This window comes from Colletotrichum paranaense (assembly GCF_030867605.1).
Source record: "Colletotrichum paranaense strain IMI 384185 chromosome Unknown Scaffold_7.1, whole genome shotgun sequence".
Lineage (NCBI taxonomy): Eukaryota > Fungi > Ascomycota > Sordariomycetes > Glomerellales > Glomerellaceae > Colletotrichum > Colletotrichum paranaense.
In genome coordinates, this window is record NW_026848965.1 from 737,789 (window position 1) to 762,172 (window position 24,384).

The 24,384-nt window shown below is 55.0% G+C and overlaps 9 protein-coding genes across 9 annotated transcripts; 4 read left to right on the top strand and 5 right to left on the bottom strand.

Annotated features, from left to right (window-relative positions):
* Positions 1 to 853: 853 nt before the first annotated feature.
* On the top strand, positions 854 to 1,983 carry CPAR01_09050 (RNase H domain-containing protein; the record flags this gene model as incomplete). The annotated part of the gene is made up of 2 exons (XM_060493316.1): positions 854 to 1,131; positions 1,185 to 1,983. The coding sequence occupies 2 exons, from the start codon at positions 854 to 856 to the stop codon at positions 1,981 to 1,983; spliced, it is 1,077 nt and encodes a 358-aa protein (XP_060347446.1).
* Positions 1,984 to 2,615: 632 nt separating this feature from the next.
* Positions 2,616 to 3,418, bottom strand: CPAR01_09051 (ribosomal protein L1p/L10e family protein; the record flags this gene model as incomplete). The annotated part of the gene is made up of 3 exons (XM_060493317.1): positions 2,616 to 2,878; positions 2,942 to 3,245; positions 3,332 to 3,418. 3 exons carry the CDS (start codon positions 3,416 to 3,418, stop codon positions 2,616 to 2,618), a joined length of 654 nt encoding a protein of 217 aa, XP_060347447.1.
* Positions 3,419 to 4,031: 613 nt separating this feature from the next.
* On the top strand, positions 4,032 to 9,073 carry CPAR01_09052 (uncharacterized protein; the record flags this gene model as incomplete). Its single annotated transcript, XM_060493318.1, has 4 exons — positions 4,032 to 4,126; positions 4,210 to 6,051; positions 6,111 to 6,341; positions 6,400 to 9,073. The coding sequence occupies 4 exons, from the start codon at positions 4,032 to 4,034 to the stop codon at positions 9,071 to 9,073; spliced, it is 4,842 nt and encodes a 1,613-aa protein (XP_060347448.1).
* A 358-nt stretch (positions 9,074 to 9,431) lies between these two features.
* Positions 9,432 to 11,593, bottom strand: CPAR01_09053 (uncharacterized protein; the record flags this gene model as incomplete). The annotated part of the gene is made up of 2 exons (XM_060493319.1): positions 9,432 to 10,990; positions 11,050 to 11,593. The coding sequence occupies 2 exons, from the start codon at positions 11,591 to 11,593 to the stop codon at positions 9,432 to 9,434; spliced, it is 2,103 nt and encodes a 700-aa protein (XP_060347449.1).
* Positions 11,594 to 14,062: 2,469 nt separating this feature from the next.
* CPAR01_09054 (PH domain-containing protein) lies at positions 14,063 to 18,339 on the bottom strand (the record flags this gene model as incomplete). Its single annotated transcript, XM_060493320.1, has 2 exons — positions 14,063 to 14,510; positions 14,573 to 18,339. The coding sequence occupies 2 exons, from the start codon at positions 18,337 to 18,339 to the stop codon at positions 14,063 to 14,065; spliced, it is 4,215 nt and encodes a 1,404-aa protein (XP_060347450.1).
* Positions 18,340 to 19,048: 709 nt separating this feature from the next.
* On the top strand, positions 19,049 to 19,390 carry CPAR01_09055 (uncharacterized protein; the record flags this gene model as incomplete). The annotated part of the gene is made up of 1 exon (XM_060493321.1): positions 19,049 to 19,390. One exon carries the CDS (start codon positions 19,049 to 19,051, stop codon positions 19,388 to 19,390), a length of 342 nt encoding a protein of 113 aa, XP_060347451.1.
* A 2,984-nt stretch (positions 19,391 to 22,374) lies between these two features.
* Positions 22,375 to 22,874, top strand: CPAR01_09056 (uncharacterized protein; the record flags this gene model as incomplete). The annotated part of the gene is made up of 2 exons (XM_060493322.1): positions 22,375 to 22,429; positions 22,477 to 22,874. The coding sequence occupies 2 exons, from the start codon at positions 22,375 to 22,377 to the stop codon at positions 22,872 to 22,874; spliced, it is 453 nt and encodes a 150-aa protein (XP_060347452.1).
* On the bottom strand, positions 22,689 to 23,018 carry CPAR01_09057 (uncharacterized protein; the record flags this gene model as incomplete). Its single annotated transcript, XM_060493323.1, has 1 exon — positions 22,689 to 23,018. One exon carries the CDS (start codon positions 23,016 to 23,018, stop codon positions 22,689 to 22,691), a length of 330 nt encoding a protein of 109 aa, XP_060347453.1.
* A 395-nt stretch (positions 23,019 to 23,413) lies between these two features.
* CPAR01_09058 (uncharacterized protein) lies at positions 23,414 to 23,578 on the bottom strand (the record flags this gene model as incomplete). Its single annotated transcript, XM_060493324.1, has 1 exon — positions 23,414 to 23,578. The coding sequence occupies one exon, from the start codon at positions 23,576 to 23,578 to the stop codon at positions 23,414 to 23,416; it is 165 nt and encodes a 54-aa protein (XP_060347454.1).
* Between the last annotated feature and the right edge of the window lie 806 nt (positions 23,579 to 24,384).

Genomic DNA, 24,384 nt, shown 5'->3' on the forward strand with positions numbered 1-24,384 from the left:
GTACTCTCGTTTCCATGCTTTCTGTCGAAACTGTCAATATACCCATGCTGCTGAAATAATTCAATCCATGAGTTATCATGTGCAGGAGGCATTATTGTGCTTCCAACTGGTTCGAACTTGTCACGAGCTTTTCCGTGGTAATATTTGAAGAGTAGCTTCCATTGCATGTGGCCGTACACAGTATCCGTGGTCTCTATGTTACACTCCGTAGTCTCTCTGACCCTGCGGGGTATGGGGAATAGCAAGCTACACAAAGGAGCTCTACCATTAATTTGTGTGCAAGGAGTCCATGAGCTCTGTTGAAGCTTCTTCTGAAACTATTTACACCCACAGGTGAGGTGGATGGGCAAACGCAGTGCTCAGCACAGCCAGGGCGGTCAGCTTGCAACGACATGACTTATGTTATTATATTTCTCTTTTCTGTTCTTGCCCTCTCTCCAATCTTCCTTTCCATCCACGGATGGACGGGACCCCGATTGAAGCGGACCGGGATGTCATGTCAAAACTTGACCAGGAACGTAAGGAGTCTTTCCAGAGGCTACCTGCCTCAGTGACTACAGATAGTAATGAACTACCCGAGGCAAGTGAGGTCGAGCTAATGAAGCTGGGAAGGTTCAGGAAGCTACCACTAATTTGCACCTGCCTCCCTTGACTTTGGTAGAACGGGAAGGCATCTCAGGTTCTCCCCAGGGTTTCATAAAGCTTAACACTGCCCAGTCAACCCGAGTGCAAAGAACCTAGAGCTCCCATCTTCAACTAGGAAACTTACGCCGCCTGACTTGCGGACCTGACCTCTTGTTCTACCACTGTTGGGCCACTCATTCACAGCCCATTGTCTTGCTTGCAGTGCAGAATGACCTGGCCGGATATCGACTATCTTGAGCTGCCCAACGGGCGAACCATTACCGTTTGCGCATCTCATCACATGGTCACCTGCGGAAAATGTTGTCTTGACTTCAGCCATGACTTCGAGTACGACGAAGACGGAAACTACTTGGACGAGGATGAAGAGGACGACGAAGAAATCTTTGGCTTTGACTACGACTCTCGCCTTCCCAGGGATGTCAGCTTCGCTCATGTTGCGAATGGCCGATATGGCCGTCCCGAGAGAATCACTGCGAGCGGATCTCGGTATTCTCAGCGCGTGTCCAGTCTACTTGGGATGATGAAGATGACGACGACAGCGATGGTCCGCCGCCCCTCATCGACGACGATGAACTGATCTCCACCGTTCGTATGGGGGAAGGCCAAAAGATTATTCCCGGGGCACCTACTCTCAACCCATCTGTCTCTTGCCGCAGTGAATTCTCCGGCAAATTGTTTCCCTTCAAATTCAACCCGCACCACGACTCGCAGACCAGTACGCCTTTGGAGCCTAAAGAACTTTTCCTTCCGAAAAAGTCCTTGATATCTATTACATCTGTTATCCGCTTCATCAATCGCTACGACGACTCGGAAGTTCTCATTTACACCGACGGGGCCTGTCTTGACAACGGCAACGCTGCAGCCCGCAGTGGCTCCGCCTTCATCTTCAAGCCGGTACTCCCCAATGACGAGAACGGGTGTGTGGCCTTCAAGCTCGAGGAAAAGGGGCCAGACGGTCAGACATACCGCCACACCAGCAACCGCGCCGAGCTGCGCGCCGCCCTCGCCGCGCTCCAATTCAGGGCCTGGTGGGGTGAGGGTGTCAAAAGTATCGTCATTGCCACCGACTCAAGCTACGTCGTGAACGGTGCCACCGACTGGGCTCGCGCGTGGATCAAGAAGGGCTGGCGAACAAGCGCCGGCGAACACGTGAAGAATAGGGACCTATGGGAGGCCCTGTTGCTTAGGAGTGAGATACTCCACGATAACAATGTTCACGTCCGCTTCTGGTACATTCCTCGCAAGTTCAATAACGAGGCTGACAGGGCTGCCAAACGCGCGGCTGCAATTGTTGAGCCGACTGTTGAGTTTAGCAAAATATTGGGGGTTCTCGTTTAAATCTACGGTATACGCTGTTTCTCGGCTCCTTGATTGGGGGCACCATCGACGACTTGACGATTCCCCGCCCATCAGACCTCTAGCAACGAAAGACATTCTTTGCTATTTTCAACGCTATGAATAACCAGGCGTAGGACAAGGCTTGGCAACGCGGTATTCAAGCACTCTTCGCCTTCACTATCATTATGAGACAGTATAATTTGGGGCTTCCCCGATACGACACTCTGAGCGTTGAGTGCGAGGGAGGATGTGAGGGACTTATCGTGTAGCTATATGGTAGGGAGCCCTCTGTGCGAATGGGATCACATATATGGTAAGGCTTTTCTAACGATCAGGCCTAGACTGGGGCTTGGCAAGCCATTGTTATCAAGCACTTATTCTTAAAAACGTCAAAGTTCACTGATGCATATCAAGACTTGTGTCATGTTCTGGAAAAGGATGATTTTGTATTGACAGGCTCCTAATCCATGCGCAGAGCTTCCTATGAAATACCCGTGATAGGTGTATTCCCAACCTTGAGTGAACCGTTATGCGAATAAGCACTTAAGCCATCGACACAACCAACTCTGGCGGTACTCTACCTAGCACAGGCCCCTCGCAAGAAACACCAACACGACGAGAAGAGGGCGCACTTAGTAGAGGCGCTTGGGGGGAGACATGGAAGCCTTGATGGTCAAGCTTCCAACGTTCTGCCAGCCCTTCTTCAGCAGGGAGACGAGGTAGTTGATGGCCAACATGATGTTGGCAATCAGCTGCTCCTGGGTCATGCCGACGTTGCCGACGGCGACACCCATGCAGAGAACCTTCTTCAGCTGGAACTTGATGGTGGACTTGACCTCGGTGATCTTGCCAGAGAGATCGTCGGCGTGGGAGACGGGGGTGGGGAACTTGCCGGCTGCGAAATTGTTAGATACGGGTTCAAGTCTGAAATAGCAAAAGGGGAAGTGAAGGAACATACCCTTAGACAGACCGGGACCCAAGAGACGGGGGATCTGCTTGATCAAGGTCTCGGAAGCGACGAAGGCGTCGTACTTGCGGGCGAGCTTCTTGATGAGCTTCTTGTTCTTGTTGAGCTTCTTCAAGTCGTCGGCGGACATGGCGTCAACACCACCGTGCTTGGCACGATCGATATCGTGCTGGTCACCGAGAATGCAGATGCTCATGTTGGGGCGGGGGACGACCGGGAGGCGGACGGTGCCGGAGAAACGCTTGTCACGCTGGGGGTCATAGTTCTTGAGGCCGATCTGAAGCTCGACAGACTCCTGTGAGGGGTATTAGCATTTGCTGATTGCTCCGCTTCGGTCGCGGACTTTGCGCTCAATTGAGCGACAGAGGTGGGTAGACTGACGAGGAAGTTGCGCTTCTTGGTCTCGAGAGAGTACTCGAGCAGCTCAGAGACCTGAGTGCGGACGTTGGCAACCGTAATTTTCGACATCTTGGCGATATCTCCCAGTAATCTGGTGCTTACGGTAGATGTTGGATGATGATGGGGTTGAAGGGGAAAGAGAAGCAGTCGGGGACAAATTTCGGCGGGGCGCCTTATTCTTTTTCAATTAGGGCAGGGAAAAAGTTTGGCCACACTACCGTGTGTGGGTGGAGTGGACCGTGCGCGCGACGTTCCAGAAGATGCAGGCGATTGGCTGAATGTCACTGGGAGACGGGAGCGCAAAAATAAAAAAAAGTCAGTCGGGACCATGGCGTTTTGGTGCCCCGCGATGAGTCTTCGCCGGCGCGTCGAGTTAATGCTACGAACCACGTGCTGAAAACTCGTGGTACCTAGAATTTTCCCGTGTCCGATACGAAGCACCTCGAACGACGAGGCCTTCCCAAATCGGAGATTCTTATGTAAGATCTGAAGCAAATCAGAAATTTGAGTGCACTCATTTCCGATACTTACACGCCGAGTTGTAGACGACAGACGAAAAGAAAAAACACACCCCTGTTACTCACTCGGCCAGCACTCATTCGCTTCGCCGCTGCCCCTCGGTGCCCCTCCTTCTACCCAACTCTCAGAGTCACTCGCCGGGTTCACCAATAATGCGATAGCGATGAAGCAGGATACCGTCCCCCAGTACGAGAGCTTCGTCAACCCGAGTGACCTGCTCAAATGGGTTGAGGAACAGCCCGAGGAATCGTGGATCTCGTAAGACATTTCCCCCAGTCAATACCCCTCCAAAGTGAATGGTCCAAGCGTAGTATGTGTGTTAACATCATTTTTGCAAATAGCATCGCGCAAAATGTTTTTGACCACCTCCTCTCCCTGGCCGCTCAGCCAAAGGGAGTCTCGGGCAACTCATGCGTGAAGCTCTGCGGATTTGTCGAGCAAAGCTCAAAGTCCGAGAAGTCAGCCCTGCGGCAATGGGCTTTTTCCAAAGAGCCCAGCCTGGGTCTCTTCAACTTCTTCATCAAGTGGAATGAGACAGAGCAGCACCGGTCCATGAAGCTGGTCCTGGACCTGCTCCCCTCGCTCATCCGCCGTAACCCCGACCATGCTGTCTCTGACCTGGTCAAGACGACCATCTTGGACACCCTCATCTCCATCATTGGACCGCAGTCCACCAAGCCTTTGGTTAAGTCGTCGCTCAAGGCCATGGACTACTTTGCCGGCAAGTCCGTTTTTAGCGTCGAAGACATTGCGGCGAGTTATAAGCGGACGCAGCCAGAGTGCAGCTGGGCGTCCGACATTGCATTGTGGGAGGACTTTTTCGGCCAGATGCTCGACTGGATGACCATGCACTACGTGTGCCCGACTACGGGCAAGTTCATCGTGACCATTTTCAGGGCACTGAGACAGCAGTCTCTAAAGACGCCGCAAGCTGCAGGCGCTGAACAGTTCAGCGTTGAAATGTGGCTCCGCTGGGTCCAGGCTGCCATTGCCAAGACGCCGTCTTTGCTTGAGGGTATCAAGACGTATGTTTTCCTTCCGTTATTCAAGGATGACCGCAAAGACTCGGTCCAGATCCTGGAACAGATCAACAGCATGTGGTCTACCTCTGGCTCGGCCGTGGCTGAGCTCGACACTCTGGCCCAACTGAACCTCGCCGTGCTGGAGGTTGGTAAGAAGGTAGGCATGGTCGAGGAGCCCGGCGCCATCTACAGAGAGGAGTCCTCTTCAGCAGTAGTCTTGGAAGAGGCCGTGCTCGAAAGGGTTCTGTCACATCCTTCCCATGAGCTCCGCTCGCTGGCGCTTTCCCTCATCGTCGCCTCACCTTCAACGACGAGGCCTTACTCACCAGTGGCCCTCCGCCTGCTGCAAGCCCATCTCCCGACGTACTTCTCGGAGTCGGACGCAAAGTTCCGCATGGAACTGCTGAGCAAGCTCAAAGACATGTTCAAGCGCAGCAGAGGCGCAATCTTCATCCTGCATAAGAGTCTGGCCCGTCTCAAGGCCTTTGACGGCGCTGCCAATGGTGCGCCAAAGGCCCCTAAGGCGCCGCCGAAGCAAGCGAACCACCGCACCAACATCTTGCTCTGGCCAGAGGATAAGCTGCGAGCGAGCTTGGAGCTGCACGAAAGCTTTTTGGCGTGGTACATTGCATTTTTGCGTTCTGAGCTGATCCCCACAGCCTCTTTCCAGCGGCACTTTACCGCGCTAAGGGCCGTTGCCTTCATCCTCAAGCTCGAAGCCGACGCTGGCAAGACGTGGGAGACGGAGGAGGACGAGACCCTCTTCTTCAACCTATTTGACGGGAAGTGGACGCGCGCGCTCCTCGACCTCATTATGGACCCATTCGACGACGTTCGGGAGAACGGTACGTCTGTCCTCAAGAACTTGTTTGGCGACAAGCGCTTCAAGTGTCTCGTTGGCGCACAAGGTGTCTCACCGACACTGGAAGAGTTCTTGTTGAGAGCCGAGGATATTGCGCGGAGGACGGCGCGAGCTGATCACGCTGATGGCGTTGCTCGGACAAACGAGCTTCTCTTTAGATTCTATGACGGCAGGGAGGCGCAGATTGCGCATATTTCAAAGTTGATGGATCTTCTTGAGGGCAAGCTCGCCTTTGCAGAGGCCGATCTGGGTAATGCCGTTCTTGAGGCGCCGGTGCATGGCTACTACGCTTCTCTCCGGTGGGTGCAACAAATACTATGCCTCCTTCGAAAGGTGCCGTGGACTGACCGAGGATTAGGTATATCTGGCAAGCTGCGGCTGATATGAGCTTTTCGGCGTCCGAGATGGAAGCAATGGCTATCCTTCAGAACCGCATTGTCAAGTGCTGTCAACGCATCTGGGCTGCGGTCAGAGACATTCTGTGCGACGACTCACCCGAGGGCCACTTGCCCCAGGAGCTGGAAGATCTCGAAGGTCTTGACACCAAGGACCTGCTGAGCTACAGCTTCCGCGCCATCCACGAGTCCAGGTAAGTAATAAGAGTCTACATAATGCTGTGTAGATATCTCGTCTAACATATTACTCAGTGCTCTGATGCGTGTCATGGTCCTGCCTCTCAAGTCCAAGGCCAAGGAAGGAATTCTGCGCCCCTCGACTGACCTCTTCACAACTGTCGGATCCTTGACCTTTGACCAGCTGTCGAGCCTCAGACACCGCGGTGCCTTCAACACTGTCTCGCTGTCGTTCGCAACCTGCTGCCAGCTGGTCAAGCACCTCGATGACCCTCAAGCAGGCCACGAGAACGGCGAGACCCTGCTCGACGTCTGGTACAGGGGAACTAAGGAGTGCATCTTTTCCCAAGCATCCACTACCCGCCGCTCTGCCGGTATCCCCGCCATGATCACCGGAATCGTCTCGGCCAACGCGCCGCAGCCCTCCTTCGACGTCGTCATCGAGGAGCTCGTCGCCATTGCCCGCAAACCCGCCTACAACTCCGAGTCGGACGGCTCCAAGCTGCCCCAGGTCCACGCCCTCAACTGTCTCAAGGACATGTTCAAGAGCTCCTTCATCACCCAGCTCGGCAAGTCGGCACCGCACATCCCGCAGTGCCTCGACCTCGCCGCCGGCAGCCTCAAGTCCGAGGTCTGGGGTATCCGCAACTGCGGCCTCCTCTTCCTCCGCTCTCTCCTCGACAACCTCTTTGGCACAAACGAGAGCAAAGCCACCCTCGAGGCCGGCTGGGATGGCCGCACAACGCGCCTGCAGTACCACAAGTTCCCCATCCTGCCCTCCGTGCTATTGAACCTCCTCCGCTCCGGCCGCGAGGTCATGAAACCCACAACGCTGGGAAGCACCATCGCCGCCGAGTCCGTCTTCCCTGCCCTCGACATCATCCGCCGCGCCGGACCCCCCGACGCCTCGCGCGACGAGCTGTACGGTCTCGTCGCGGGCTACCTCGCCAGCCCCGTCTGGCACGTCCGGGAGATGGCCGCTCGCGCTCTGTGTTCTTTCCTCCTTAAAGACGACGATTGGGTCAGCCTTGCCGAAGCCATTATCAAGGACTCCCTCGCCGCGGCGCCCGCGAGCAGGAACAACCACCTCCACGGCGGCCTGCTGACCGTCAAGGCGGTCTTTGAGCGGCTCTCCGACGTCTCGCCTCAGAGACTGTCGTCTGGCCTCCCGCGCGTAGTCTCGATTCTCGGCGGTTTCGAAGCCAGCGCGTCTGACTCCTTTGCCTCCTGCCCAGACATCCGCGCCGCTTACCTGGAAGTCCAAAACCTCATCTCCCTCTTCGCCCTATCTTACCCGTCATCATCATCACCGTCATCACAGGGCGCTGCCTCCACCACCATCTCACAATCCCCACAAAGCGCCCTCCTCCGCACCCAACTCGCCATCGCAGCAGTTCACGCCGCCCAAACCTCCTCCTCGCCCTCCGCCTCCCTCCGCGAAACCCTCCTCTCGACAAGAACAACAAGCGTAGAGACAACAATCACAACCCTCGAAACCCTCGCCTCAGTCCACCACCCGCACCTGTCCCCCGCGGAAGCAGCATCCTACGCCGCGCTGTACACCGACGTAGCCCGCTCCGCAACACACCCAGACTCCTGCGCCGCCGCCCTCGTCAACCTCGCAGAGGTCCTGGACCTCGTCCTGGCAGCAGCAACGGCCTCCCGCGATGCCGATGCCGATGCCAACTCTCGACAACCCTCGAACCTCCTCCCCTCCCCCGAGACCCTGACACAGCTTTGGCAAGACCTCCTGGCGAGAACAATCAACCCAAATCTCTCCAACGCAATCGCCCGCGCCAGCGGCCCCATCATAGCATCCCTCGTCTCTCAATCTCTCGCTACCTCATCCACCGCGCGCTCCCTCCGCGGCTGGGGCAACCTAATGTCCTCGGCCCTCCACGACTCCCGCCCCTTTGACACCCGCATCGCCGCAGCAGCCTCCCTCGCCTCCTTCTTCTCCGCAACAACCTCAACCTCTTCAACCACCGCAGACCAACACCAAGCAGAAGCAGAGGCAGAAGCACCCCTCCTCCCCGCCCTCATAGCCCTCTACGACGCCCTCAACGACGACGACGACGAAGTCCGCGACCTCGCCTCCCTCTCCGCAAAACACATCCTCTCCGCGCCCCTCGCGCCCCTCGACGCCGCCTCCTCGCTGCTATCCTACATCGCAACCACCTACCGCGACAGTCCCGCCCTCCACTCCCTCCTCGCATCCCGCGTCACGGGCCAGGTCTCCTCAGATGCAGCCAACGACACAGAGACCACCGCCGCCACACAATGGTCCACCGCGGAATCACAACTCTCCGCCGCCCTCCGCTTCGACGACTCCCTCTTCGCAATCGAAGAGCAGAACCTCTTCATCGACGAGGTTCGCGAATCGAAGCGCTGGGCCGCCGTTTTCCAAGACGTCTTCTCTTCTATTTCGGATTCTTCCTCAACGTCAGCAACAGCAGCAGCAGCGCACAAAGCTCTCACAACATGGACATCCGCCGGCCTTGACGCCCTCCTGGCCCTCACATCCCAACCTTCCCACGCAGACGACGGACCGCTGGGCTGGACTTCGGACCCAGACGTCTACGCAGTCTGCGCGCGCGTCCTCCTCGCCGCGACGGCACTCACCAAGGTCAATGTCGTCGGCGGCGGCGTCGATGGGCGTGAGGCGCTCAAGGAGAAGTTGGAAAAGTTGAGGGACGTTGGTCAGCGGGGGAGACTTCATGGGTTATTGTTGGAGATGATGGATGCATGAAGTCGACGAACCGTGAGATATCATAGACAATGGACGGTTAGATGATGCAAAGGACAAAAGCGTGCTCGGATGAGAAAAGTTTGAGTTCATTTAGATGCTTCGTGTACAAATGCTTTGGAAAAGGTACATGGCGATAGACATGGAAAAAAGACGGGAAAAAAGAGATGAAGTAAGTAAAAAAAAAAAAAGACTATAAAAGGAAGGCTAAGACGCCCCGAACGCCATTGGATGCTCATGCGTCATCTCATCTCGTCTACAGAGATCTCTCTGTCTGCATCAAGCTGGGTATCCTGTCCTGCAGCTGACATATCTCCCCTCCCTCTGTCTCTCTCTCATCTTCGTACACTTTACATGGCCCTTAGTTGGACACAGTCTGAACCACCTTTTCTCCCGATACACTCAACGACGAATCCTGTCTCTTCATACCGCCCATCCCACCCATCTTGCCCATCTTAACAACCAGCATGGTATTCTGGCTCTGCAGCTGACCCACCTGCTCCTTGAGGACGTCAATCTCCTTGAGCGCCACATCCCGCTCCGTCTTGATGCGCTCGAGCTCCAAGGCCAAGTTTGCCTTCTCCTCCTTTTCTGCCTGCTTCCGCCGCTTCTCCTCAGCCTTGCGCTGTTCGTGCTCGCGGCGCTGCTCGAGGCGCTGCATGTCGCGCTTGTACTTGTCTTCCTGCTTGGCCATCTCCTTTTCGTGCTTTTCGCGGAGCTTCGCCAGGTTGGCGGCCTCCTTTTGCGAGTCTTGGTCACGCTTACTAGACATGCGCTCTTGCATCTTGTTGATCTTGTCTTGCATCTTCTGGCGCCGCTCCTGGAGTTTCCTGAGCTCTCTCTCGTGGTGCGACGACGTCTTGGACCCTTGGAGGGACGCGCCGCCGCCAGATCCGGACGAGTGAAGCGACACGCTGTCAGGCTGCGTAACCTCTGGTGGCGTGATGGGCTCACCTTCGTCCGTCTTTTCGACCGCTGAAGCGAAGCTTCGGATGGACGACGTGTCGCTTTCAACCGACTCATCCTCTTCATCTTCCTCCGCTATCGACCCGTTGGTACTTGGTGCAGTGAATATTCCGGGTAAAGCGTAGCCCTCTGGTAGGCGACTAGCCACAACGGAGCTAGCCATTCCGAAAGCACCGGATATGATGCCGTACAGGCCGTTACTACTCGGGACGGAATTATCCTGCACCTGTGCTGACTCTTCAGGTAACAAATTTGATGTTGGTTGTTTGGCCACCTCCGTTGGAGAAGCAACCTTTTCGCTCTCGGCCTGCTTAGCGCCTTCTTTCATCTCCTCCTGTGCTTTGTCTGAAGTTGAAAAGTCATCTGCGGACTTCGCAGTCATCCACTTGAGGAACTTGCCGGCATCTCCAATGATGCCTGCCGGTGTACCCCGATCAATCAAGAATCGGGGCACGTTGCCGCCGGGATCACTACGAGTCACCATAAGCCACTCAACAGACGTCGTCGCTTCCTCCTCGATGCCTTCGCCGGTGTGCCCAGCGTCGTCTCTGGCAGGTGCACTGTCAACAGATGTACCTCGATGACGGCTGTCTGGATCTGCTGTCTTTTTCGCTGCCCGTAGAACAGCCTCCTTGCCCATAGACTCAGCTACAGCTTGTCTTTCTTTGGCGCCTTCCTGACTGAGATCAATCGACGATCGTGCTCGCGTGATCGCAGCCGGCTTGTCGGACGGGATCTCGCGAATGATTTCGACCGACTCATATTGGCCTCGAATATAGCCTGGCCGCTCGGGGCACTCGGGATGAATGCATGGTTTCGACACAATCATGTAGGTCCGGAGCGGCCGCCTAGTACCTTCTTGCGGGGCGCCGCCGGAAAAGTCGGAACTCAGCAGTAACGTCACAAAGTCTCTCGGAGCCGTCGGGCCTGGGAATTGCGCCGACAATTGGAATACTGAGCAGATGTTGTAAGCATTTGGCACTGAAGTCTCAAGTGGTGTTTTCCTTGCTCACCTTCCATTTTTCCAGAGCCTTCCACAACCTCATGTGCCGCCCGCTTCTCTGCTCCAATGCCGCGGATGGCGCCGGCGCCGGGCCCGCTCTGCACCTTCATGGACTCGGCAAATTCTCTCTCGAGGCCCAGCTTCCACTTCTCAAAAGTTAAGCCATCGTGAACGCTGCGCCGGGCGAACCAGCTGCCCTTGCCGTCCTTGGCGGCGAGTTTATACACGTTGATTGCTAGCGGGTTATCCTTGGCATTGACCTTGACCTCTTTCCACTCTTTGGACAGGTCCTGCGACAGCTTCAGCGCCGCACCGGTCTGGCGCTGGGACAGTGAACGATTGATGTCGGCGACAGGTATCGGGGGGTCGGTGTGGGAGCGGGATCGGCCGTGGGAAGCAGTGGCCTGCTTAACGGCGGCGGGGACGGGGATAGAGTCAATAACTGTTTGAGCGTTGGCAAATACGCCGGTCATGAACTCTTTTGGATCCTCCTCGGCGACAGATTCCCACTTGATAGGCGCGAGGCCTTTGAAGGGCTCGTGGTGAGGTGCCATTGTGTCTAAGAGTGGCGGATGGCGTCGAGGGCGAAACGGAAATGTGTCGTGTTTAAGAAGATGTCATAGCCCAGGTCGTCCGACGAGAGCGAGTAGTGTAGAGACTAGCCGGTGGTGTCTGTGAAGAGGAATTACAGACGGAGATTTTCAAATGACAAAAGGTAGCGAGATTCGTATAGTGTATGGTTATCGTCGGGGTCCGGACGCGACCGAGGCGCTGGGAAAGGGGAATGTTCGTGGGGAAGCAAGGTAGATGCTGTTTGTTGGTTTGTGGATGAGAGTGGTGGTCAGTGGTCGATTACTGTGCAGAAATGGAGACGAAATAAAGCTTTGGATGACCTGCAAAGAGTGCCCCACGTGTGGCTTAAGAGTAAACAGTCAAGGAGGAAGAAGGCAGGTTTGGGAGAGAATCAGGTGCTGCGTAAGCCACAATTACTCGGGAATTGCTGGAATAAAGGTGCATGCACGAAGTACGGAGGATGGAGTATGGATAGCGTCAACGGGAATGGGATCACCGATCGTGGGCCTTACCGGGGTGTCAGGACTCAGTTGGGAAAGGAGTCTTGGAGGGGCTTTGACGTCTCTGGCCGACCCGAGCGGACCTAATGCTCCCGTCCTCTCTCTCTACCTTATTGTGTACTATTTTGTCAGGTGCGTTACGGTTGACCATGTTCCATCATGTTCAATGCGCCCTTGTCCTTTACGTCCGGTGCAACACTCCTTCCGTCTCCTTGGGAAGAGGCATCTACGGATACGTATCTTATCTTGCCTCGGATTCTGCCCCAATGACGAAGTAACACAAGGTAAGCACGGTAAAAGCACCTAAATGGAAAGGGCCCGGCAGCCAATTCTTGCTCCTTGCTCCTGCTGTGTTTGCTTTCCCTTCACCGCGCTTCTCGCATTGGCTCGACCCTGGCGCTGACGTCACCCCCTGTCCATGTACACATACGAACAGTACGCAGTACGAGAAGGTGCGGTCCCCTCAGGGCCTCAAAGAGAAGGTGGGGAGGGGAGGCCCTCGTTGGCCCCCCGTCCGTCTCGACGTCACAATTGGTGGTCAGTCTCCCAGAAAGAGGATCAAGTGGATCCCACCGCGCTAGAGATCGTCTAGAATCCGCGTATTCTGGGCTCGACCTCCGTGCCCTCGGATTCCTCTCATTCGACCCTCGCAAAGCCGTGACGAAGGAGCGACAATTCACCCATTGTAACGAGTGGAAAATGCGGCTCCTTTCCCCCTTTTCTTGCTCCAGTCTTGTATCCATTTTGATTTTTTTATTCTTAGATTAGGGACAGATTTCGAGGGGAAGGTGGGGTTGGAGGGAGGAGAGGCGCGGATCAGAGACCTCGTTCTGGAACTTCTGACCACCGGCCTACGTCGTCCAAGGCCGCCCGCCACAAGCCACACTGTTGAATGCGGGCTTCCTCGAGGGGAATGTGGCACATCAGGTTTTTCCTTGCTTTCTCCCGTCGCCCTACCCGTAAGGCAACGCGGCCAGGATGACTTTCCAACGGCTTACAGGGATTCTGATGGCGACTGGACGCGTGAGGTCCTTCTCCCTTGCCGGAACACCTTGCCGGAGAGCAAAAGAAGTGATTTGGGGTAAGATGTGATACCAAGCCCTGTGTACTCCTGGTGTGCATCGACGTCAACCACATGAGTTTACATCGTCATGATCTACCTTACCCCAAGGTGCTAAGGGTAGGGCGTACAGCCTAAATGCCCAAGTACCATCATGCTGGTTGTACACAATTACACCAAAACCACGCCGAGATTCCCGAGACATGACCTCAAAGGCCCGGACCCGGCTTTCTCGTCGGCCGACTTTCTCTTCATCGAACACTAACACTAGCCCGCCAGACAGTTTGACCGAACTTCCCGGTCAACATCGATCTACGATTGCAGCCTTACATCGCGATAGAGTCCCCAGAGAAGAATCAGGCCATGTCTTCAGGCCATCAATGCCAATACTCTAGCAGTAAACTAGCAACCTTTATTGAAATGTAACGAACGAGGCTGAGATCGCCATTATGAACAACTTCACAGCCTGACCGTGGTGAACATTGTTAATCGTGTTCGCCTTTCCCCCTCTGTCCCGGTACATTAGGTAGGTCCTGAATCTACAACAGAACCTCTGTCTGCTTCCATCAATAGTGTTGCAATAGAGTTAAGCCCCTCACTTCTTTGCCCTTTGTGCTGCCTTTGGGTGCGTCTTGAGCAGAGTGCATCATTGATAACAAGAGAAGCGCATACTCATCTCATCACCCCCCAACCAGTGGTGGAGTAATGAATCCATCAAGCAGAGACAATCTGCAGCATAAAATCATCATCCAACGTAATCAAATATTATCCTCCATTTCGGAGTAAAACAGAACAATAGACTGTAAGGCTCTACAAGCCTCAATACGCTGTTCAAAAGCACGGCAACATGATATTACGCAATGCAACACAACGAGACCCAACAAACTCCTCTACAGCCCCGCCAAAGAGCTGCGCTCACTCATCAACGCTTGGTGATCCAACTTACAGCTCCCGCAATATGTATCGTACCACTCCCGCAGCGCCTCCTTCTTGCCTTCGTCAATACTCGACGTCAAGACCTTCTGGCCACTGCCACCACCGCCGCGCTTACTCTTAGCAGAACCGCCATCCTCCTCCAAAACAGTCTTGAGCTTCTCGCACCGCATCGTCTCGTCAGAGAGCCAATTCTCCCACTCTGACTGCACCATCTCCCGCTCGATGCTGTTGACGATGCGCATCGCGACGAGGAGATCGTGTCGATACGATCCGAGACGCTGTCGGGTCCGGCGCAGCCGGCGCGCGGTCGCTCGGCTCGTCGCTGATGATAGCGTCGACCCGGCGTCTTCGTAGGGGCTGTCAAGGTCGGTGGCATTGGCAACAAGTTGGAACGTAGTGAAGCTGTGATATCATGTTAGCCATCGTATCTCTGAACCCCAAACTGCCAATCGAGATTTACTTACCAGGCACTATCGGTAGGCCAACTGTTGTTATGGCCAACCGCACCCGTTGCCTCGCCCAGATCCGCCATGTAGATGGCCTTGCTCATCATCACGTTCGGGCCGACACCGAGCCGCGTCATAAACTTGGCTGCTCGCCTCTCCGTCCACCAGGTCGAGCTTTCTTTGGACGTCAAGGCAATGTTCGTGAACGCGCTGACGGCCAGGACAAGAAGGATGAGTCTATGAGCCGTGACCACGCTGAAGAAAGTCTTCACCACGGCGATGGCCCACATGATGAGCGACGTCACCGCACTCTCGCCAAAGGAGCGCAGCGTTTCCAGGAGCATGGCTGTCAGTGTCCGCGGCTTGATGAGCTGCTTCTTTGACGCGGCCGCGTCGGCCGGGGAAAAGACAACGACTTGCGTCTGTTGCCCAATGTTTCCGTACACCTGGATTGCCCTCTTGGTCCGGCTGTGTGGGCCAAGCTTGCGCACCTGGTCCGTCGCGACGTCTGCAAGCTCTTCCGCATCGCCCTCGGCGTCATTTAGGGCCTGACGCTCGACCAAGTTCTTCGAAAACGTGGGTATCTTGGACCATTCCACCTTTGTGTAGATGGCCAACTTACACTTTGACTTGGCCACGTGAGTGATGACAACCTTGGTCACCAATTTGAAGTCTTGAGAATGGGGAAGATGCCATGCCGTCTTGGTGTGTGTCACAACATACGTTACGTGTTCTTGGAAGACATCCATGGTCTGGTAGTCGACAACGTCCACGGTCTTGGGTCGACCGATCATATCCTTGTAGTCGAATTTGAACTGGAACTCTCGCCTCATTCGGCCATGATCTGCGAGCGCCCAGGGCCCTTGGGCGATCTGTTGAGCTCTCCGCTCAAAGTAGAGCTTGGGGAAGACAAAGCTCTTGTCGCCAAAGAGCACATGGAAGCAGGCCTTGGCACTAATCTCAAAGTGCCGCTCTGCAACCATTCTCTGCATGTCTTCGGGTTCGAAAATTACAGGATGAGCGGGTACCTGCACTTTGGGGGTCTGCCTCGAACCAGGCCCTGCTAAGCGGAGTCTTGGTCCAAACTGGCTCTGTCGCTTAGCCGGGCGCCCAGAATGCGTGCCGTCATCGAACGGCGTATTTGACGAGACCTCTTCCCAGCTCTCAATGCTTGGGCTACGTTTGCTGTAGTCCTCGTATTCCAGATTGATCAGTGCCCGAATGAGCTCTGGCAACTCCATTGGCTCCTCAGATTGTAAGTCGTCGATGAGAAGGTTCATTCTCGCATGAAGGAGCTGGAGATTGTCCAGGAAAATCTTGATGGTGATTCTAGTGTAACCCGTCTCATTGCCATCCTCACCGAGGTGAAGGAAAATGAAGTCGCATTCCTTACCGGGCGCAGCTGTGACCTCGGCTATTATGTCGAGACTGATGGCATATGCAACTACAAGGCCCATTTGTTGTCCATAAAAGTACATGTTGTCCGGAGTGATATAGATACGGCCGTTGCCCGCCAGCCCCTGGCCGTGAGAGGGTGAGTCCTTGCCTGTCGAGCTCGACCAGGCGGCACGGAAAACGAGGACAAGCTTCTCGTCCAGAGGAGCATTCGGGAACAGAATCCGGAATTGGAGATGCTGGATTCTTAACTCTGGAGGGTATCCTGGAACAAAGGTCTCCACGGGCTGTCTGAATGGGGTGTGGGCTTGGCTGGGTTTTGCATCGACACTGACAGTCTTCCTGTGGCCAGTGGTAGGGGTTGGAGGCTTCTCTTCACCAGGCTTGCCCACCTCTCGGACTACTATTCCGAATGGATTTTCTTCCAGCAGGCCAGGGGTGCGAGGACGGCCTGGGCCAGACCCGTAGACAGTGCTCCAAGGGCTACTTCCCCAGTAGTTGGCAAGAACCGAAGTAGGCATGTGGCTCGTAGTGTCCGACCCTATACTTCTGTCGACTGAAAGCATCACAGCCGTTCGGCTGAGGTTTGTTGCTGCGGGTGGCCTTGCCAGCGTCAAAGGAGCCAAGGTTCCTTGAACTGGGTCCAGGGCAGGTAATCTTGAAGTGGACGAGTTCTTCGACCCAGCTTGTGGGGGGGAAGGGTATCCGGGAAGATGGCCGTGGCTTGCTATCAAGCCCGCGATGCCGCCAGCGCCGGGCGCACCGCCAGCAGCCCCCGCAGCTTCGGCACCCGCACCAAAGGTCGCTTTTCGGTGAAGATCTAGCTTCTGGATGATCCTCGCTGCATGATCGCGATTGCTTTCTCCCTCCTCACGCACCATCTCTCGGCCTAGATCACGCCCAAGAGCAGTAATGGACCGACGCGGTGCACCAGCGTTTACGTCGAAGCTGGCACGGCCAGCCATGCTGCCGTCCGAACCAGGAACCGGAAGAGTGCCAGCCCGGTCAAAGCTACCGGAAGGCTCCTCGCCAGCCACGATGGCGTCCATGGACCTTGCTGAGAACTCGGGAAGTGGTGGCGGCGTGATGGAGAAAGCGGGATCGGCACCGGCGGGTGAAGAGGCGCTGTCTCTGTCCATGCTGGCCTCGAATGCTCTCTTCTTGGCCACCTCAAAGACCTCCAGCCACTCAGTCAGCTGGTTCTGAGTCTCTGCCTGAAGAACCAAGGTCTGGCTCTTTGTCTTGACTTCGAAGCAGAATCTGCGATCCTCGGCAACGGCAGGTTTGGCATTGCACAAAAGAACACCAATCTCGTCACCTTGCAGAACACCTTGGGGCCCATTGATCAGCCAGCCAAAAATACCTTCTCGGCAATAGTACCAACGACGGACCCAGTTCGACCTGGCTGGCTTGCCGTAAAGGGTCTTGAGGAAGAGCCAACCCTGCTTCTCCGAGACAACGGCGGAACTTTCTTGTGGCTGGACGCTGACCGGACCTCTGGACCCCAGGAACTGAACTGTGGACGCACTGTAATCCTCCAGCTCCCGGGATGGCTTGAATGCTTGCAGTGTGCTTTCGCCGATATCGCGGCGCGCAATTTGTAGTTCTCTCTTGAACACAAACTCTGTGGTTTCCATCTCACGAGACCAGCCACGGATGCGATCCATCTCGGAACCCCACTTTGTCGATACGGCAGCGGCGTCGCGCGACCGCTTCATTTCCTTCCAAAAGTCGGAGCTGACACGTACAAGCAACTTGTCCAGGCTAAAGCGAATCTGAGGCGCAAGCTGGCAGAAGTCCATAGAGACCTTGAGATATGCCTTGCGGGTCTCGTACACCGCGAACGCTTCCTCTCTGATAGCAGACGGCTCCTTTGTCTTTGACTGGCTCATGTACCGAGCCATGGCTTGATCAAAGTTCCTCTGGGTATGGTCCAGAACTCTCCTGACTTCCTTGAAAGAGCGCAGGTCGGCGGCGACGAAGGAGCGGATGGGGTCAACAGATATGGTGTCCATTTTCCGCACTGTTGACATAATCTGAGTCCACCATTCCTTTGAGCCATCGCTTATCCGGCGCAGAGCGAGAAGAGTGTAGTCGTGATCGACGATGGCATCGGCGGTCGCGGCGGGTGGGAAGATCTTGGACAGGTAGGTGTTGACGCTTTCTTCGAGGGCTAGGATGTCACGGGTGACGCGAGACGTAGACCTGACATAGTCGTCAAGCCATTTCTCGACATTGTCGATGTGCTCTCCGAAGTGCTGCGCAGTGGATCGGAAGGTAGGAGAATCGAGGGATGCCTCGTTGAGGCCGACGGGAATCGCAGGACTTGTTTGCTTTTGCGCCGTTGTTGCAGCAGCAGCCAAAGCGACAGACGCCGCGGGCTCAGCCATCGTATGTGCAAGGATCGACGATGGTCGTCGACGTCGTCGGAACGACTTGGGAGTCGTTAGTTCGGTCGGTCGGTCAAAGATATATCATCTGTGTCTATGATGGGCGTTATGCATGCTCTACAGGTCCGGAAGGTAGGATTTCTTGTGTATTGGAGCGGAAGAATGTTGTGTCGCGAGTGGAAGTTGTAATGACGTCGGCGAAAGCCGCATTTGGGGAGTGCCACGGGTACAAGTTTTGGGAGGTGTGCTGTCAAAGTCAAGCCTCACCTCGTCGTCTGGAAAATAGGCTGAGGCCCGGCGGTGGGGGAGCCAATGAAACCACTTTCGCTTCGCGCTTTAGCGTCCGCGTATACTGAGCAGTCCACTGTAGATTCGGCCGAGACCACCCCGCGATTCACTGAGACCAACCGCTAACAAGATTACCTCAGGCGGGGGGGCTCACGGGGCCTTACAAGTTAGGTAATAAGGTAAGGTGCCTACGGATACACTTGGAGCCTTGGAGGAACGGGAAGGCAGTTAAGCTCAGCCCAACTTTCCTTTTACGGAAAAGAAATGGCCCAAGCTCCCCAAGGCGCGGAGTGCGTGCTCCTTCCCTCAATTTTCCATGCCATTGACGGCCACTTCGTTCCTTCTACTGTGTATTCTACGGAGTACTGCGTACCTACCCGTACCTATCCTTCTTCTATGAGGAATTTGGAGACAGCAACTCATGGAACCTTTGGCTTTTCTCCAGGTCTCCGCCACTCTCCTGCAAAGTCTTGTCCATCGTCGTACGAATAAACCAGCTTCAAACATGGTTTGCGCCCTCCAAAGTCTCAATGCGATGCGTCTCGCATTGGCCAAAGAAGAAGAACAGTCTTTGCGGAAGTCGGCATCAGCCATGGCAACATCAAACATCATACCTAACACCCAACGAACTTATAGTTCACTTCATTCCTTACAGGCCACTTGGCATACAGAAGCTGAAGCAGACTTCATACGCCCGTCCGCCTCCATTATAGCCCGACAGACGAACGACTCAGGTCTGGCTTATGCTCGAATCGTCAAGTAGACAAGTTTTCTCTCAACGACAGGCTCATGCTTGGGTAATGTGTCGCCGGTTTCCTGCACCCGCTCGACGTCTGCCGCCCACCACGCTTGCAACCACACCAATCCCCGGATTATCTGCCGCAAGCGAACCTGGGCCATCTGGAGTACAGCTTATCCATTTGCCGTCGAGATCGAGTCATGGACGCAAGGACGCGACATGTCAATAGCTGTCGTCACATATCTGACAAGGAGACAGCTGCCTCGCAAAGCTCAACGAACTTAACCGGACCTCGCCATAGCTTGCCGTGCAGACTGCACACGCATCTGCCCCGTCAAAATTACTCGAGCTTCTCTGTTCGAAACACGGGGCTATCACGACTGGCCGGGACGTCGTCGTTGCTACGACACGCATCCACGACAAGATTACAGTCCCTAGCCTAATCCCTATCCTATCCTATCCTGGCACCCCAGACACTGGTTCGTTTCTGCAACGGGCTCGACTGAGTGGGCTTTGTAGTGAAACAATGTTCCATCATCGGCGGGTGGGAGGAAACAACCATAATGGCATCATGTTGGCCACAAATGGAATGGATTGTCCCGTCGCCTACACTGGCACACTGGTCCCATTCGGAGCCGCGTGGCTGTCGACTCCGGACTGGACTGCTGGTGTCCTGTGCCCTTGTGGAGGTGGAGGGTCAGATCAATGCTAAAATCTCGGTCATGAGCGAGTCAACGTCGCCGTTTTTTTGCTCTCCTGCGGGCAGCACAGCCCCTCAGCCCCTCCCGTGTGGCATTTTCATGCACCACCGACGCTCGCCGCCCACTGACAAGCAATCGGCTTGAAGCGATCAGCGGGTCTTCTGCATTGGTAGCAGCACATTTCAGCTGCTCAAGGGGCGCAACGTACTCGCCCACGGGCCCCCTTTATTCGGTCTCTCGTTCAGATACTGTGTAATAGGACCCCTGAGTTCTGCGTCTAGTATGTACTAACAGACTGCCTTCCAGTAACTCACATGCTCCTTCTGTCGGCTTTGCCGGGGACCTCGCATTCCTCACGTTGCATTGGGTATTTCCAACGCCTTCGTCAACTCAACCTCTCCCTCCTTCACCAGCCTCCCGGTTCCTGCGCCACACGCGGATCTCCCAGGGTGGGGGAGCACTCGCCGCACCGTTTCTCCTCAGACCGGCAGTCCCTGTTCTTTTTTTGGATACACGCACTTTCGGAACCTCGAGATCTGGGGAAATCCCATGGAGGACGATCGTCAATTTTCAGGGTTGCCAAATTTTCACCTCACTCCACGAGACAGCTACGCAATCGAACTGATCTCGCGTTGACGTGTACGAATACGTCTGCATGTCTTGCTCGCCAGTACATCAGCTGGTGATGATACGTGAGCAGAATACGGCAGCTGTCGATACCCATCCTCCACTTAGGCACGGGCACGATAGCTGGTGGCGACTATTGGCACAATCCCCGTTGGCTTCAAGACCAGGCATGCCTTGCGCAGGAAACCTGTCCAAAACGAACCGTCCCGCTCACCTGTGGTATTGAGCTCAAGGCTCAAGCTTGCCATGCTATTTTCGATCCAGCCTGAATCACTAGACAGATCCATGGATGTTTGCAAGATTTTCACTCAAGCGAATGTCGTCCCACTGGCGTCCGACGACAAATGATGCAGTAGGGATTACCCTGAAGAAGGGCAGTTACATGCACAGCAATGTGCAATGGAAACGAATAGCAGACGAAATATGCCTTTCTGCAGGAGGTTGATACCGTCTCTGAACATTCAACTTATTTTCCCGTGCTCCGCCAAAGCCATAGGATCTCCTCCCGCACGACCGTGCGGCAAAGCAAGATTTGCGGGTCGCCGGCCCAGCCACTGGGGTAGGGATCTGCCGTTGAGTGTGGCGACACCAGAAACAACACAGCCTGTGAAGCTTGGCTTGGTGCTACCTTGGATGAAAATTCCGGGTCCGAAACCCCCTTCTCTTGGATGACGGGATACTGAAATGTCCTGTATGGATTGCAATAGCCTTGAAAAAGACAGGTTTTACACTCGCCGGTGGGAAACTCCATGTGACTCAGGTCAAGTGACGACAGTAGCGGTCACGAGCAGCTAACGGGTACTGGCTGGTGTCAAACCAGCCACCCGAGGTGCGGCAAACAACGGCGGAGCCGCCTGCATCGACGACAGGCGAAGGCCGCGGGGGCCAAAAATAGGTAGTCAGCAGACCTATCCGTACCTACAACTTGCCGCGACGGCACAGAAGCCGACTTCTGCCGACTTTGCTGCGAGAGAGAATCCACTGCGTCCGCTTGTTCGACTCCACGATGGCCCGTTCTGTTGCCTTCTGCCGCGTCTATGGCCGGACAGCCGCCGCTCTCACACTGTTCTCAGACTCCCAAGCGAGCATTCACATCCGTCTAGGGTGTCATTGCAAATCCACACTGTCTCTCCCTGCGATGCCGACACCGGGTCGCAGTACAGCCAGCTTCCGCCTGTATGAGAATGTGGAATTTGGCAGGGAACCACGTATTCGGATCTGTTTGCAAACGAATCCATTTTGCCACAATACCAATATGTCATGGTTCAATATTCCGTTCACAACGACATGGTACCCAGGTTCTTTGCTTGCTTTCTGGACATGTCTCTGGGCGATTACCCCCTTGTTTGAGTCAACAGCAACTGGTTAGGCATTTTGGCAACTCGATTGGACGGCAGATTGATTGTGATAGATCTCAATTCGCTTCTGGAGAGGTTCGAGAACGGTTGTTCCTGCAACCGGGCACTCACGAACGGGGCAGGCCATTTCCCAATCTGGTAATCTTGGTATGTAACGTCTCCTGATGACCATGACCTTGCTCATCCGCCTGTCCCCTGAACTGGCGCCAAAGTCGTTGCGCCATTAACGCGGCCATTATTGCTCAGCAAGCTTCCGCTGCGTCCTTCAGGAGTCAAGGGGAAGTTCCTAGGAGCGTTTGGACTCCAACCGTCTCTCCTCATGATGGACCTCTTGGACATTTCGCCCATGATTGGTCTAATATCAAGCCAGAATTTGAGTATTTTTGCCAATCACGATGAAGTCACTCGGCCTTTTCCCGTCCAGGCCCACATAGCCCGAATCTGGCCGTCAGCTCAATAGCCAATGAGGCACCAGAAGCCAGCTTTTTCCCAACCACACCTCAGCTCACCTCGGCCGCTAGCAAGGACTACAACCTTGCAAAAAGCCATCTACAGGCTGTCAATGCTCGACGTTTACACCCTCGAGTCCTCGACCACCCTTTCTATATCTCCACAACGATGTTGGATCCCGTTCCATTAGGACGGACCAACCCCCATCGGCTCGGCGGCGATGCGAAGTTCAGAAGGGAGGAGGGCAATCCCACGCTTCCGGAAACGCTCTATACGCCAGTTCTCAGACGGAATAGCAACGCTGCCATTGCGGTACGCCGCGCCATCTGGTTTGATATCGCTGTCCAAGGCGGAGCCCGGCCGGGACTGTAGGCGGTTCAATTTAGTGTTGTTTCCTCTAGCGGTTCTTCCTTTGGCTTCTTTGGCCGCTCCAATCATGGTCATGCCCTGAGTCTCGTGAAAGTCGAGCCGGCCCAACAACTGCGACCCTATTCTCCAAGGAGGTCTAAGTTGCATATGGAGAAGCCCAGTCGTGGTCACATACAATGCTATGCGGGCTATTGGGTCTACCCGCCGTCGCGGCCGCGCCTGCGTCGTTTCAAAGGCGATCTGCTGCTAGAACCTACATGATGCAGGGCGAGACGCAGAAGTGTCCTCAGGCACATGCAAGTCATAAAGGTACTAATAATTGGTAGAAAGTGAGAAGCAGCGTCTGAACCACACGACTGGCCAAGACAGACAGGCCATTTTATGACGATTATCAGAAGACGCCTCATTCATCTCCGATGAGGTCTCAGCAAGGCCAAAGCAAGATTGACCATCACTAACGACCTCTATCGCCATGGCTGTCTTGGCCATGGCGTTGGCTCTGTGGGCTTGTCGAATGTAGTCATGCCTTATCCCTGGTCTAACTAACAAGATACGAGCCACGGTCTTCGGATCGTCAAAGGTGGACAGATACAGTCAGGTGCATAAGGGCAACCTCCTGACGGAACCTCAGGATAGTTTCCTAGCGTCAGACGAGTCGACATAGGCAGCTCGAATTTCTCACGCCTGCATGATTCAGTACTACCCATCCTAGGTAGCAAAAGGTCTGGACCTGCGCAGGCTGGTGTGCCCTTGAGCATGATATCACAAATGTATTCCAATCACGGCAGCCCTCGCGATGATTGTACGCCGAAGGCTCTACTCAAGCAGATCTGATACCTCGCAAAAAGAGCCAGGTGCATGATCAAGGAACATGCGAGCAGGTGAAAGATCACGATGAGTAACATTTGCAATATGATATATCGAAAATTGCTTATAGTGAGAAGGCCCGGCTCGGATGGTTTGAAATGACCGCGGAAGCGATCTAGACGGCCCCGGTGCAGACCCTGCGAAAGGTTGACCCGATCATGGGCACTTGTCAGACGAAGTGCTACATGGACCGTAGACGTCGAGGCTACGGCTCAGTCATACTGTCGTTCACCCCACTTCACTGAGCATCGGTTTGGAATGAAACTGGCAGCTCTTCAACCAGGACGCACCCTGCATCTCAGCAGCCAGGGGTACGCTTTTCACAAGATACATGTGAAAGGAGGCGCTTGGGGTTGGTGGGTGCCGGCAAGCAAGGGTAGGCATTCTTTGAGACAGAAACATTCCTGACAAGCAGTGACAAGTCCCGATTGTTTCTTTTCTATCAATCGGCTGTCCGGGAACTTAGGCAGTTGGGTTTGCGGCTTGTGCGACGGCAACGACAAGTCGGAGGTGTCTCTCGTCGGGCCTGTCTCTAGCCGGAGAGACACGGATTCAGATTCAAAATTCAGACTTTATGCGGACGAGTTTCTCGTGTGATTTATCAAATCAAGACAATTGGCCGTGGACTTTTGCGAACGCAACGGAG